This window comes from Thermobia domestica, chromosome 17 (genome assembly GCF_964235325.1).
Source record: "Thermobia domestica chromosome 17, izTheDome1.hap1.1, whole genome shotgun sequence".
Taxonomy (NCBI): domain Eukaryota; kingdom Metazoa; phylum Arthropoda; class Insecta; order Zygentoma; family Lepismatidae; genus Thermobia; species Thermobia domestica.
The window spans coordinates 145,733,484-145,750,492 of record NC_137470.1 but is presented as its reverse complement, the minus strand read 5'-3'; the positions used below and the strand labels follow the sequence as shown (position 1 = coordinate 145,750,492).

At 36.9% G+C, this 17,009-nt stretch overlaps 1 protein-coding gene across 2 annotated transcripts in view; it reads left to right on the top strand.

The window, feature by feature from the left end:
• LOC145674389 (frequenin-2-like) overlaps positions 1–17,009 on the top strand; it is a 65,158-nt gene that overhangs the window by 14,948 nt on the left and 33,201 nt on the right. Inside the window, exons 1-2 of one of the 2 annotated variants that reach the window (XM_081744368.1) lie at positions 3,472–3,785; positions 7,427–7,451. In XM_081744368.1, the coding sequence (XP_081600494.1) occupies positions 3,722–3,785; positions 7,427–7,451 (89 nt within the window). In that variant the 5' untranslated portion in view covers positions 3,472–3,721. Of the gene's footprint in view, positions 1–3,471; positions 3,786–7,426; positions 7,452–17,009 lie in introns of those variants that run through there. The other variant, XM_081744369.1, reaches the window with a different exon arrangement.

Genomic DNA, 17,009 nt, shown 5'->3' with positions numbered 1-17,009 from the left:
GTAAGGGAAAACCGTGAAGCAGCAAGGAGGCTTGAGGTACGTAAGAGGTGATGCCATAAAATTCTTGTGAAAAGAGAAATTAGTGATTTTGTTGCAACAAACAAACACATTTTCCTCTAGAAATTTAAAATATCCAAAGGATTTCTTGAGTGTGATCCGATTTCATGTTCAAATAACAATGACTATCTTCAAGGAAAGACAATAGTTAAATTCATCTACGTAACAAACGATTCAGCAGAAAGGGAAGTGAAACTAATGGAAGATTACAACAACATTCTTGCGAAAAATGAGGATCAAAAACAGTTTCTTTTGCGGATAGTGAAGACACACAGACAATATTTTCCTAGATGTGACAAAAGTAAACTGTGTAGCAAATACGATTGAAACCTTTCCATAAACCTACTACATAAATAAGGGATATTTCAGTTTCTTTTTAAGTTATAATTTTTCTTTTTCCTCATAATGGCCTATGAATCATCTTGATGGAAAAAATATATTTGTAGTACATAGCGAGACAAAGATTTAACTTTCTCTAGCAGTTTGTTTCAGTTTATGTAAAATATTTGTAAAATTCTTGCAAATCTGTGGTCCATAACTACAATAAAATAACATTACATCAAAGCATTTTATTTTTCATACGTAATAACACTTACACGATTATAGGTAGCTTGAAAATAATGCCAGATTTGTGTTTCTGGTAAAATGCTATCTCAAAACGATATGTCACATGACCCTCTTTCGATTTGAAAATTTTGACCTGAATTCAAGATGGCGGACTTCAAAATGGCCAACATGATAATACTATATTCGACTAGGTTTGCCTCTTCCTCTAGTTCCATTATCCAAGATATCTTCCCATTCCCTTAAACCGTTTCTAAATTACAATGGTTTATTCCAGATTTCCCCCATATACTGCGTATTGCAAATACATTCAAAATTTTAGGTCGCTTGAGGCACCATTTAAAATTATTCAATGGCTCTAATTTTTCTCCTGGGTTAATTTGGTCCCATATGGAACCATTTTAGGGGGTTCGTTCAAGGAAATTCCTAAATTTATTTTTCCCCATATAAATAAGGTCCACCCTAATATACAGTGCGTCCCACTAGCTTTCGAACCCGAAAAAAACGTTATAATTTCCGAACAAATGTGCATAAGAAAATGAAATTCACAATACACGTACCTTGTTTCATGCTAAATACGAGAAAGTGTTGAACAGAAGCGCACACGTCAAAACAAAAACGATAGGGGCGCCAGGGGAAGTGGTGCGCGTGCGTTAGTGTGAATCAAGTCGCTCCATCGCGAGGATGGTTATGTACACAGTACAGGAACGCGTGTTCATTGTTAAAAAATATTGGATATCGGGACCGTATCAGACCGTTCAACGTGAATTTTGCCGTGAATTTGGATGCCGTAAAGGACCATCGAAATCATCAATACACCATTTGGTGAACAAGTTCGAAACAACAGAAACGTTGCTTACGGGACATGGAGGCGCGCGTCCGCGGATGTCCGAGGAGACAGTACAGAATGTGCGGCAACGTCTTTTGCAGTCCCTAAGAAGAGCCTGCGTCGATTATCACAAGAGGTAGGAATGTCAAAGTCAACTGTGCAAAGAGCCGCCAAAAGAGCCAAGATGTTTCCATATCGCATTACAGTCGTCCAGGAGTTGAAGACTACAGATTGGGAAAAGCGCGTGATGTATTGTTGGTTGCAAGCTTTGTTGCATGACAATCCAAGAATCCTAGACTATACTTGGTTCACAGATGAAGCTTGGTTCCATCTCTCCGGTTATGTGAACTCGCAGAATACTCGGGTGTGTTCCGCCGAAAATCCACATGTGTACCATGAGATTCCACTTCATCCCTTGAAGGTGGGAGTTTGGTGTGCAATTTCCCGACAGCGTATCATTGGACCCATCTTCTTTGAAGATACAGTAAACACACAAATTTACTTACACATCTTCAGTGAATTTGTGAATCAGCTGGACAATCAAGAACTGCGTCGCGGTTATTTCCAACAAGACGGAGCAACATGCCATACTTCTAACGTGGTCATGGCAGAAATTGAGTCCTTTTTTGGTGACAGGATAATCTCCAAAGAATTGTGGCCGCCAAGATCCCCGGATTTAACACCACCTGATTTCTTCTTATGGGGTTTTCTTAAACGTTGTGTCTACAGAAACAACCCACGATCACTGCAAGAGTTGCGAAACAACATTGAGAATACGATTCATGAGATCACACCGGAGACTCTACATCGGACTTTTCCAATATGAAACGCCTTGTACAAACATGTCTTCACGTCCAGGGAGGACACTTTCAGCACCTGCTTTGACTGTCATGTATTCAGCACGAAACAAGGTACGTGTATTGTGAATGTCATTTTCCTATGTATATTTGTTCGGAAATTATAACGTTTCTTTCGAGTTCGAAAGCTAGTGGGACGCACTGTATAAACCATGTTGTGGGACATGGCACCGGAAGTGTTACTCTTTATCTCAGCGACCCGGAAAACTATGGATTCGCCACTAATGTTGGTCATTTTCGACCATTTTTATATATATATATATCTACCCTCCCCCAAGCTGCGGAGCTGAATTTGTATTTAAACGGGATCGGAAGTGTCACTGTTCATCTCAGCGACCGCGAAAATTATGGATTCGACACTAATATCTGTCATTTTCGATCGTTTTAAAAATCTCCCCCTCCTCTAAGTTGCACCTTCAAAGTAAATGATTAAAAAAGAACATCCCAGGCAGGAAGTTCATCTATGTTAAAAATTTGATCGAGGTTAATCGTTTGGTTCAAGTTATTAAGTTTTATTTATTTTTTTATATTTCCCCGTCCTTCCCCTACCATAAGCTACATCATCAAAGTGAACAGATAAATACACTCCCAGGCCCGAACCTCGTCAATGTTGAAATTTTGATCGTGATCGGTGGGGCGGTTCAAGATATTAAGAGTCACAAACGTATTCACTTTCAATGTTATACTATAGGTTACAAAATTTGTTCCGTAAGTTTTACAAACCCATGGATCCGTATAATCATACCGCGCTCATAACTGTGTTCATTTCTTAAATAATTTACACTGAAAAGCAGAAAGTGTTAATAAATATATTCGTGTTATATGTGACTAATATATGTACTCTTATAATTATGCCGTAGAAAAATCCAATTTATAACAGTGTACAACTTTAAACTTTAAAGCTGTTAGCATATTATAATTCAAGACAAGAGGAGCAGTCATGTTGTGATAGTCGTGCAGCACATAAAAGAAAATAAAATACAAAACATGAGCACCAATTAGCAGTCGTCTCGTGCTTAGATTTACCATATATTAGAATTTAACCATTCACATTGTTGATTTCAAAAAAAGAAAAATCACATTACAATTTATAACAATGTACCTTTTGTTAAGTGATTATTGTTATGTAACTATGGAATGGTTTATTTGTTATTAAATTTCTACACAACAAGTCAATTAGATTGGTACTCTCTATGTTAAATCTATTGTAAAGCTCTCTCCTGTGGTAACTGAAAGATCAGTGTATTTTTTATAAACACGTTGTGGAATATTGTCATATTATTTTGCTTTGGGTCGCAGTGTCAACAATGAATGCAAGAACTGTAATGTCAAATGCATAACTTCTGGTAGAATTGTTTTTGAGAAATATCATTGATATTTTATCACGCTTAATAGTTTTACAAATAAATGAAAAATGGGTGGTAGAAGCACGAAATTATCTCAGGAAGAGGTTGAACGCCTCAGAGAAGAAACACACTGTAAGTACAATCTGTTTTCTATTGTGATTTTAGTGACTTACCATTTTATGCATCAATATTATAATATCTGTCTTAAACTATGAAAATTATTTTTTTAATGTTTGAGAATTCGTTAGTACAAAATAGCGGCATATTTTGGGATTTAGGGAGCCAGAATGTTTTGAGATTTTACTTTCTTGGTGTATTTTCTGTATTTTTTGTTGGTTTAGGTTAGGTTAGTTTAGGTTATGTTAACTTAGTACTGGCCCCCTCCAAAATCCAAATCTATACCTAAAATTACTTTTACAATTCCCTTATGTCAGGCACTTATGTAAATTTGCGAATTTAAAAATGTAACTTTCCATCACTTACTTTAAAATGCATTGTAGATATTTACTTGGAAAGTTTCTGCTAGTACTGTAATTAGCATAGATTCATAACTAGTACGTCATTGTCTTATGAATTAGACTTTTGTACACGTCTCAAAAATGCAGAATTACATGAGAAAATGGGGAAAATTTTCAAATATAATGTTTATTTTCGGAAAGGAGAGTTCCTAGTGTGGTTCCGGCTGCTGATAATCAGAAAAAGGATGTTTTAGGCTATGAATTTGTCAAATGAATAAGATCAGTACATATGAAGCATTGAGAACACAGTGTATTAAAGTCCAATTACCAAGGTGTTAGAAAGAGAGACAAAGTTTGTACGCTGCGTTTAAATATGTGGAAAAGTGAACACCTTTTTACATTATGTAAGAGTTATTTACGATATATGGATACGAATCTCTTAAGCACTGAGGCGTTATCGTTCACGATTTGGTGTGAGTGGTCCCGGGCACAATTCAAACAGGCGTCAACTATTTTTAGGCCAGCCATGCTGAGTGAGTTTTTTCTGAGTTTTCCTCATTCAGACCAGGTAAATCCCGGGTTGGCGCTTACGATACAGGTCCCTATTCCTTTCTTTCTTCCCCATTTCCAGGATAGTGTGCTTGCCGAGGGATGTCATGCCTTATATGTGACGGGCCAAAAGCCGAAGGACGCAACTGCTGCGTTAAGGCTTTAAACCTTCATAGCTCAGTCCCTAATTAAGCTAGGAAAATAATTTTAATATCAATATGTTCTTGAAGGATGAAGCGTTCCGCCAATATGCATTTTATGATGTGGGGAGTACTACGGCAGAGAGGAAGAGGGTAAAGTTAATATTTTTTGTTTTTTGCATATTTTTTTGGGGGGGGGTCAGAGCCCTATAATCATTCTCACTCTTGTTCGATCCCAGTCCCCACCAAGTGAACTTTATATATATAATTGCAGCGGCGCAAATCTGTCTTCAATATTGGGGGGACAGGTAAGACCGTTCCCATATTTTTTTTTTTTTTTTTTTAAGCTATGATCAAAATATTTATGAAGTTGAAAAACAATGCTGTGGAGGATCAGGCATCAGGGGAGCAGAGTTGTTTTCAACATTGGAAGGCGGGCAGATTTGGGGCTTATTCTGGGGGAAGGAGGAAGATAAGACCAATATTACGGTAGGTGAATCTGTTGTATATTATACAGCAAGGGACATCAATTTCATCTCTCTTTCCTCTGTGGCAGTCGGACACAAATCATCACATCCCCCCCCCCAAAAAAAAAATCAAATCGGATTATTGGGAGAAACAGTATCCCAGTTTCAAGTTTGGGGGACATGTCCCCCTCATCCCTCCTGAATTTGCGCCAGTGTATAATTGTATACCTTTCGGGTCCTTGTCTCAAGACGCAAATTGCATTATGTGGCAAAGTTGCAGATAAAGAACCATAGGGTTCAACTACATATATATGATTATGTGTATAGGTTTGCAGATTATATGGCCCTTGTTGTGGAATCTGAAGAGAAAATGAGTAAGATGTTAGAGAACTTTTGGAAGGGCTGTGAAGAATATGGGATGAAAATAAATGTGAGAATGACAGAAGCCATGATGATTGGAACGAAGCGGTTGGTGTCAAGTATAGAAGAGGAGAAAATAAAACAGTTGATTAGTTTTCGATACCTGGATAGTACTATTAGAGATGATATGAAACGCGAACGTGAAGTAAAAGGAAAGTGAAAGAAACATTTAGAACAGCGTTTCCCAACCGGTGTGCCGCGGCACACTGGTGTGCCGTGAATGGGCCGCTGGTGTGCCGCGAGGAATCGAAACAATTATTAATTTTATAGCAATCAAATTGCAAAAGGTAGGGAAAAATGTATATTTGTATTTCATATTACTATGAAACTCTACTGTGAATCTACAATTTTAAGTTTCATACCGGGTTACTGTTCTGTACATTTCTAATGTTGAAAAAAATGGTTATCATTGTTATGACCCTTATTGCTTCTTTATTGTTGCAGACTATTTCCTAACTTAAAAATTTAAAATATCATTCAATCCTTTCGACAAAGTACCTACATTTGTGTTTTAAAAGTAAATGAGATTTGTTTGTTCGTTCGTTACCGTATTTAGTGATCTTCCTTCTTAGTGAAAGGTTGGATACAGTTTTTAAAAAGAAAGCGTATTTTTGAAAACTTGAGTCTAATATTTCATTGCAATTGTTTTCTATTTTTAAATTAGAATGAAAAATAAGCATAATGATTTACCACGAAAAAAAAAACAATGATCGACCAATAATCACATAAAAAATACCAGTTTTATATTTACAAGTAATAATATCTATAAGTGTGCCGCGAGAATCCAAGTAACACCCGTAGTGTGCCGCAAGTTGAAAAAGGTTGGGAAACGCTGATTTAGAAGTTCTTGAATAGAGAGTTGAGGAAATAATTCACAAAATACTTCGAATAGAGTATTATACGTTCTGAAGCAGCAACATGAGCATTACACAAAATTGATGAAACCAGATGGGAAGCTTTTGAAATGCTATTGTGGAGAAAATTGGAGATTAGCTGGATCAAACGAAAAACGAATGAGAAGGCGTTAGACATGGTGGGGAAGAAAGGAACAGTTTTAGGTATTGAGAAGAGGGAGAGAAACTGGTTGGGATATTAGCTAAGAAGGAACTATATTATGAGGGAAGTATGGTGGCAGGAAAGAGGAGGAGGAGGCGAAGGAGACTACAATTGAGGAGTTTGATGTAATAAGGGTGTAAGCGAGTTTACGCCCATTTTGCATCAAACGCATGGCTTTTGCCATGTTTGTTTTGCCTCCTGGTAACATTTCAATTCAATATCGGAATAAAATGCTGCATATTAGATTGTTTTACGAAAGAAAAAAAAACACTTAAATTTTCAACATCGTTTTTCTCGAACTGCACGTTTCAGACTTACGCCCCTATAGCATCAAACTCCTCAATGGATAGACGATATCAAAACAGAAAAATCGTACGTGAAAACGAAGAGGTTACCTGAAGACCGTGGAGCATGGAAGCTTCTGAGTTGCAGTAAGGACATGCCAATAATGGCAGAATACCTGTCATGATGATAATCCATGCTGTTCTAAAATACAAAATACTCTTTTCACGATACATATGTTTCGAGCATAAAATTTTATATCCTTAAGGCTTTTTATTCCAATGTTCGGTTTTCAATCTCGATTTCTACATTATAGAAATGTTTTACAGTTAATTTGTTATAAAATTAAGTTATTGTCAGTACTATAAAAATATTTCATAATTGTTTTTTTTTCTTTTCAGTTAGCGAACAGGAGATCCGCAGATGGTAAGTGTCAGTACTTTAATTATTAACTTCTTACTTATGATACAAGCTTTAACGATATTAACAGTAGGAAGTTTGTAAAGTTTGCTGATGTTGAAAATGCATTGTGTTTCATATTTACTTTGTAATAACAAGTCTATTGTATATGTGGCATAGTGAAGTAATACCAACTTATTCTCACAAAATGTTAGATATTTAAATTTCTTACCGCAAAAATATGTTAAAACCAATAGTAAAATATATATACTGGCGGAAATGAAATTCAGAATTCCAACAGGAATTCACGATTCAAGCCCAAAATTATTGTACAAGAAAGAAAAGGTGGTAGTAATTCCAAACTAATGCCAGTTGTAAATCAGAAACATGCTACAGATGAATTCAAAGGTGTATAGCACTTACTTCAATAGCATATAGATCTATATAGGCGACACAAGCTGCTGTTTGGGAACATAAATTCGGTCGTACAGATGCTGGATATCTGTCTGCATTCCACTTTCGCTGCCGGTAGTTTGCGAAGCCCGTCTGGCGATCACACACCGTTTTGCCTTGCCCCACACATGCTCAATACAGTTTAGATCCGGGAACCTGATGGACCACAGTGGTTTTGATTACACAAGAGGTTAGTGTATGGTTACTCAAGGATGCGTTTTCGATGCTTTAGTGCCCGCAGCGAACGCAACCTATGTGGCTACTCGGTAATTTTACTTTCGCCATAGTTATAAATCATACTGTGAGCGAGTCAGGGTTTCCAGGCCTTACTGCCACACCCTTATTCTTATTCATGTGAATCACGAGAAATAACCCTATATTTTTACATAGATTTTTTCTGTGATTGGCTATTTTTTTCGGAATTTCCTTGTAATTTTGTGAATTTTCTTTTGTTATACACGAACATACTTGATAAGAGCAGAGTTCTAACGAATACTCTGCACAAAGCATCTTCTAAGCAGCTGTTTCTTGCTTAAATCCCCTTCCTTGCCTGGCAATACGTCTTTTCGTTTCTTCCCTTCCTTTAGACATCTTTTACTGATTCCGAAACAGCAGGCGGTCTGTTGTTCCAAAATGCACCAAATACACTCGAGCCAACGTATTCTGCACGTTTTCATTGCTTTCGCGTTTGCAGCAATGAAATTAGCAATTAGCCATCCACATTTAAGTACATGGTCATCGTATTCCAAACGTACGCATGAGCCATAAAAACGCGTTGGGAACACTTCGATAAGCCGTGTACTTAAGGTGGCGCGAACTATTTTTCTGCTCAGTGAATTTCCAGTGCATTATGGGCACACCGAGAAAGAAGTATTTAGGCTAGTTTTAGACGGAAGCATTTATCGTAGCATTTCTCGTAGCAGATGTCCTGCCAAAAATCTTGTATAATATTCTATGGCATCAAAAGTATATGGTTCTTTTACACGGTAGCATTTTGATAAGCATCTTGGCGTGACGTAGCAAACAAATCACCGGAGAAGAGCGCAATTATGTATCCAAAACTAAAGCGTGAAGTAGCTAAAGCTATAGTGGTTGTAACAACAGTTTTCGCCGGTTATATTAGAAAAACGAAAACCACAAAGAAGTATGTGGGCAAAGAGCATCCCTACTCCAACACATTTTTCTTGACTTCAATTCAATTTCCGACAGAAAACAAACAACATGGATATTTGGCACAAAATCTTTCGCTTCCTTTTAACACACCACGGCGCTGCAATCGGACCAGAAATGCTGGGGAAAATGCTACGAAATAGAGCAGGTTCTATCGACAAGAAATGCAGGGGTGCCCACAAGGGGGGGCTATGACGCAAAACTGCGTCATTGAAATATTTGGGGGGTTAAAAATCTATATAAATATGTTTGAGAGGGTGTAAAAATTAATCGAAAAGTTATTTTTTTCATGGAAGAACACCTACGGATAGACAATTGAAGGGGGGGGGCGTCATGAACATGAGGGGGGTGGGCACCACTGAGAAATGCCATAGGATATGTCATGGCATGGGGGAATGCTATAGCATTTGCTACTTTACACGGTAGGATATCGATGATACGATTTTTGCTACGATAAATGCTTCCGTCTAAAACTAGCCTTATTGTGGTAACTCTCTTCCTCCGAGCATGTACAGTATGCCATTGATGGACCACCGACACATCGGAACCTACACGAGAGGCAATTCTACGGGAAACCACCCAGTATTCCGCACCCTTATTATGTGCCCTTGTTCGAAATCACTTTGATAAGCCAGAAAAATAAATTTTAAAGAACAGTTTAACACTAACTATAATTGCAGGGACTAATTACAAATGGACATATTAATATTTTTAGCTATATAACAACAACTTACATTATTAGAAACTCATAGACTATGGTTTAAATCGATCAAGGATAAGTTCGTACAAGGGTGTGAGGTTTCCCAAATTTCCATATTCTTTTTTTTTTTTTTTTAATATGATAAGAAAATGACTTTGCTGTACAGCTTCCACCAAAATTATGCTATGTCGATACATACGGCGTATATTTTTTGTGTTGCTTACCAATATTCCTAACTGCTCCGTCTTAAAGTCTGTTAAGAATGGTAGAATGAATTAAATCCCATTGTCAATATCTTGCACGATAATTTTCGTAAATATACAGGGTGGCCCAAAAGTAGATAAACAGTACCAGCACTGATCAGCTCATTGCATTTCATATCATTTCTTATTGTTATCCATCAGGTAGACTTAGTTTCTTTATTATTTGTTCTTAATGTGTTTTTACTTATATCTTAAGCTCGGAAGAGCCGAAGCAAATGAACCTAAAAGCTAGAATGTTATACTTTATCAATGCGGGGGTATATACCTACTTTTGGGCTACCCATTATATAACCGAATATCCTAAGCTTATGGTAATACTGTTTTTCGCATGCGAAATGAGGAGACTTGTAACGCCTATTTGAAGCACCGTACCTTCCTACAGTTCAGTGCTTAATAGGAAGTGCAAAGAGTGTTATACATAGTTTCGACGGTGGGGGAAAGAAAAAGAAACAAGAAAGTTCCTGCACATTTTTTAACCTGATGTTACTTTTTAGTGGAATATGTTAAGGTTTTACACAGAAGTAATGGTCAGCAAATGGTTAAGAAAAGTAAGACATATATCGAAGCGAAGATCCTACTTTACTAGACGCATATTGGAAGAATTTTATTACCTTGCGCGCGCATACTCTAGGCGTGCACAAGTTTACAGTGCTCAAAACGGGCGAATCCGGACGTTTGTGGAAAGGTGAATTCGGACACGTTTATTACGTTAAGATGAATCCGGACAATGTAATTAATGAACTAAGAGGATTCAGAACACTCTCTCCTCTCTCAATTTTCACGTTTATGAGTGTGAAATAGTACGTGAGGTCTATTGTATATATCTAGCGTTTTTTCATTTTTGCTATAAATGGACTCACCAGAATCTTCAGAATCACTCACAGGTATCACCAGAAGAAGCTATAAAATTATCTTAGGATCTACCAACACAACTAAATTACAAAATGCTAATCACAAGTTGCTCAGAAATTCTACACTACTGAATGGCTGCATCATCTGGTATATTCGCATTTGATCTGCAACAAGTTCAGCAACATGAATTTCTTTTGTCGAATGAACGTAATCTGCCAGCAGCTGCAAACAATTTCTCTTCTGTGTTATCAGACTTAGACTTATCCTCAAACACGTTTCAATCGTCTTCAGAGTCCTCAATTAAACAGTTGCTATCTTTCCCTGCTGTTGCTTCTCGCATACCCACTTCCCCAAGGTCCGCCGTTGCTACAAGGTTAAGTATCACGAAATGGAGTTTGTTTCAAACTGTCTCCTCAAACACAATCGAAGGTATGGATGAAAACAACTGTGGATTTTGTGGGAAGAATTATTATGCACCATCATCAAGCAAATACGGTTCTTGGATGTCCTGTACTGTGTGTAAGACCTGGCTTCATGAAAGATGTGTGGGAGGTGAAAGGAACTGTATTTCATCTGTGGGCGATGTGTCTGAATTGTGACTAGTGCTTCACGAAATTGGCAGACGTCATTATCGCAAGAAAAATAAATGCTAGTCTTAGTACACAGATATTATAGATTTTACTAATACTCTAGTTGTTACTAGCAAAAAATAGTAGTACAATGTATTTCTAATGAAAAAAATATGTGGTTACTATGTTAAATGACTAAACGCTGTAGTGGTAGTTACACTACTGTGCATTTAGCTTACTCAACAACTGAACTTCGTGCTATAGTGCGTCTAGTAGTCTCATCAATATGTATTGTGGTGAGTTGATTTTGGGTTTAACGTCCCGTTCAGCAGCGAGGCTATATGAGACGTGGACCTACTGATTAACGTGGAATCCGAACCACATGAGTTTCAGCCGGGAATCGAACCCAGGTCTCCCACGCCAAAACGCGTACGCTAACTGCTTAACCACGAAGGAGCTTTCAATATGTATTAATTCCATTTCTACTACTTGGGCACAAATTGCAATAAATGCCAGAGGAGGATAGGCCCCTCTCCTCATGCTGGAAAGTTGTCTCAGCTGTAGGTTCGGGCACACATTCCGGGGAAATGGGGGGAGATGTCCCCCCAACATTGGAGCTGGAGGCTCTCCCAATAATCCGATTTGAAATGTGCTTTTGGCAGATAAGTGTGATGATTTGTGTCCGACTGCTACAAAGGAAAGTGAGATGAAATTGGTTTCTCTTGGTTTTCCATTTTTAATGAAATTGAAGGTGTGCGACTGTGCGTGACGTAACCTGATGTGAAATCTTATCTCCTCCTCTCCCTAGGCCCTAGCATACAAAGAGTAGATATATAGACTACCCAATGTCAGTCTATGTGCATTTCATCTATTTGTGGTATCAGTCTAGGCATCTACTCATGCTTCGTAAGCTAACTAACTCTATGGCCTATGGAACCCGGAGGTTCAATGCCGCGTTCACAAAAACTTTCCACTGACTTCTATCCTTAGCCAACTGGATCCATTTCTACTTTGGATTCCTATTTCTGCGAGATCCATCTTAATATTTTCATCCTATCTGCGCCTTGGTCTTCCTAATGGTCATTTTCCAATTGTTCTTCCAGTCAAGACTTTGAAAGCGTTTCTACTTTCTTCCATTCTAGCTACATGATCTGCCCACCTATGCCTCCTAGACTTGATGACCCTAACAATGTTTGGTAATCCGTATAAATTATGTAGTTCCTCGTTGTGAAGTTTCCACCATTCCCCATTCCCGTTCCTCTTGGGTCCGAATATTCGTCTAAGGATCTTGTTCTCAAATACTTTCAGTCTATGTTCTTCCCTCAGAGTAAGCGACCATGTTTCGAAACCATACAGAACAACAGGCATGATTATCGTTTTATATATTTTAAGCTTCAAATTCCTCGACAGAATTCGCGACGACAGATTTTGAACTGAATAATAACACGAGTTTTCTTGTTTTAGTCGACTTTTAAGTTTTTCTTGAATATGATTTTCGTTTGTTAATATTGATCCTAGATATTTGAAAGTATCCACTTTATCCAAAGTGTTATTTAATATTTTAACGCATTCATAATTTGCCGTATTACGGTCCCGACGCACTTCCATGTATTTAGTTTTCTCTGCATTTACTTCTAAACCCATGTCCTGCAAGTGTTTAATAAGACCTCTGCATTTCTTTCTATTGTTCTCCTATCATCTCCTATTAAATTTATGTCATCAGCGTACGACATAACCTGGTGAACACCGTTCAACTCTAGGCTCTGGTTGTTATCTTTGATTCTCCTTATAGTGTATTCCAGGACAAAGTTGAATAATAATGGCGACAACGCATATCCTCGTTTCAGGCCACTCTCGACGTGAAAGCTCGTGGACAAAAATTTTCCTGCTCCGACTTTACTTTGGGATTCAATTAAACATGCCTTAATTAATCTAATTAGCTTTTGGGGCCGCGGTGGCTCAGTGGTAGAGCGTTCACCTCTGGTGCGTGGGGTCCCAGGTTCGATCCCAGCCCCGCCAAGTGAACTTTGTGGTGGACAAACACCGTGTGCGTGGGTTTTCTCGGGGTTCTCCCGTTTCCTCCCACTTTCTTCATTCCACCATTTCATTCATTACTCATCACCACCGTCTCCTTTAGCCTAACCGGGATAAGCGTGGGACGTAAAACTCAAAGATTTCATTTCATTTCATTTTTCATTTTCTAATTAGCTTTCTCGGTATTCCAAATTCTGTAAGAACGTAGTACAATATTTCTCTCCTAATCGAGTCGTAAGCCTTTCTAAAATCAATAAATATTTGATGTACCGGGGTATTGTATTCCCACTTCTTTTCGAGTATTTGGGGAATGGTAAATATTTGGTCGATAGTTGATCGATTTCGTCTAAATCCGCACTGATAATCCCCTATACTTTCTTCTGCGTATGGTGTCAATCTTGCTAATAGAATATTTGAAAGGATTGTATAGGATGTTGACAGAAGAGAAATGCCTCTATAATTATTACAGTTAGTTTTGTCGCCTTTCGTGTGGATTGGAACAATGATTGATTCTTTTCACTCTAGTGGGAATTATTCCCTGTTCAAGATAAGGAGAATGAGTTTGTGTATCTTGTTCCACAATTTTTCGCCTCCAGCTAAAATTAACTCAGCCGGAATTTCGTCTACACCCGGAGATTTGTGTTTCTTTAATTTCTTTATAGCGATTTCTGCTGCTATTTGGTTGGATCCTGGAATATACCGTTCTGCGGTGTGTATCTCCATTTCTCCACGAACATCAGCTTTTGACTGTACAACGAGATACTTTGTATAAATCGATAGTTACTTGTATTTTTGGGCAGAAAGTGCTTCTACATAAGCACTATACCAGATATAATGTTAATTTAAAAATAACAAAAGAAGAATGTTTTTAATATATGTAAGAAACATACATTATTGTATATTTAGTTGCTATGTAGTTGTTTATAGATACCTAACAAACATGTACGATTGCAAGACAGTCTATGTGCATATTCGTTCAAAGAGAATCAACGAATAAAATTGTTTAATACGTATCATCGTTTTGTAATTTCAGTATAAAAGGTGAGAATACTAGTAAATGTAATCACGGAAGATATTTTAAGGTGTGAATAATTACTACCACTAAAAATTTACTTACATTATTAGCCGAACCAGGGTTAACGACTACCTTTGGTGAGTCGTTGTAAAAATTTTGGTTTACCTCACCCGGGATTCTTGTAAATTCATATCCCGAAGTAAAGTAAGGGTGAATTTACTTCTATAATAAAGTTAATGACAACGAACTCAACTATACTGAGAAGTGGTAGAATAATCACAAGAAAAATGAACGGCGAGGCAATGGAGAAAGAAACCAGTGACAGTGGTAATGACCAACAAAGTGCAGCGCCAGGAATGACATTAGAAGACAGAATCCTGCTAGCCTTACAGCGGCAAGAACAATGCCGAAAAGACGATTCGGAAGCCATGAAGCGATTGGAACAAAATTTGGTTCAGATGTCCAACCAATCCAGCAGACAATATGAGGAATTAAAGCGGATGATGGAGCAGAAATCCAAGGAATCCAACCGACAGTATGAAGAAATTAAGACGTTGCTGATTAAAGATAATGCATGTCATAACAACATGGTCAATGATTGTGTGGAAGTTCCTTGTTTACAAGAGATGACCTCGCCTTCACCCGTATCTGATGAGGACACTATTTTGGAAGAAATCCATCCGAAGAATGAGGACATTATTTTGGAAGAAATCCATCCGAAGAATACAATTGAGCGGAAAAGAGACGGTGGATCTACACATCATGCCGTAGATAGGAATGGTCACTCAACAAGAACACGGAATGATAAAAGGAAGGTAAAGTTAAGCGTAAATATGAGTGAAATACGTGTTATGAGTAAATGCATTGGTAAATGTAACGAAAATGCTACTTCTTTCCTAGAAAAATTTCAGGACGAGTGCAATATAATGTGTATAGATAGATCGCAATATATGAAACTAATCCCTCATTTATTACTCCCACCGAATCATCAAGCGGGAGTAGATAAAATTAAAAACAATTCAGATTATTTTGTACCTGTTCGAAATCTAAATATCCGTAGTGTGAACGATACGGAACACAACCTAAACCGAGTAAATTCAAGCAATCAGAACGAGCAAAATAGGCAAAGCTATGTAGGGAATCAACCTAACCTAACCAATCGTGACAATAATTATGTCAAATCACTCAACCGAAGTAGACACAAAAACAATCGAAATACATGGCGACATTCTAGAAATGCTACAAATCCTATGTATAGACATAATCGTTGTTCAAGAGATGGCACTTCGTATCAAAATCAGAATCACGACGCAATACATGTACAAAATAATACGGAACCTAATCATGATTGTGCAGTACAATGTACTTTATTAGAATCATATGCAAGTACAAATTTAAACTGACTCTAGTTAATGAAGTAAGGGTTAAACCCATACCAGCTATAGATTCTTATGAACATTTATTTTTAAGTTTATGTGTTAATATCAATAATGAAAACAATTCTTATGACTTTGATATACAAGCACTATACTTGATAGGATTAGTTAATGGACTCATAAATATTTTATCACATTTGTTTCAACAAATGATAATTTTCAAATGATTTTAATTCTTTCTTGTTAATATGAAGAATTATAGGCCGATTCATTAAAAGCAAAGGTTATTTATAGTATATTTGATTTGTGTTGAAACTTAATTGTCAAAGATTATGTTAAGTATATGATTCATTCTATTAAGCTAATTATTCGACGACTGTCTTCATGCACCATCTTATATGCTACTTGAATAAGATTCTTCTATATTCTGACGCCTAATTGATACAATGCATACTGTAAAATATCATTTAAAGTGATTACTATATAATGCGCCCTTGATCATGGTGACTCATGTTTTAAAATGTAATTGCTTCTTACTATTTTGAATTTGTACCCTTCGTTGAGTATATTAATAAGCGACGACGTTTTAATAATAATAAAATATATATTAATGTAATAAAAGATAAATGATAATGAAATGAAAGATTTATTATAAATATATTTATATGAATGAAAATAAATAATGTTATATATATGCGAGGGTCGATCAAAATGTATAGGACATAATTAATGGAATATTGTTCTTATAAACGGACCAGTGGTTCTTAAATATAAAAGTCAAACTCCCTTGTAACTTTTATATTCAGTCCCATCGTCGGGCGACATTTTATACAACGAGATACTTTGTATAAATCGATAGTTACTTGTATTTTTGGGCAGAAAGTGCTTCTACATAAGCACTATACCAGATATAATGTTAATTTAAAAATAACAAAAGAAGAATGTTTTTAATATATGTAAGAAACATACATTATTGTATATTTAGTTGCTATGTAGTTGTTTATAGATACCTAACAAACATGTACGATTGCAAGACAGTCTATGTGCATATTCGTTCAAAGAGAATCAACGAATAAAATTGTTTAATACGTATCATCGTTTTGTAATTTCAGTATAAAAGGTGAGAATACTAGTAAATGTAATCACGGAAGAT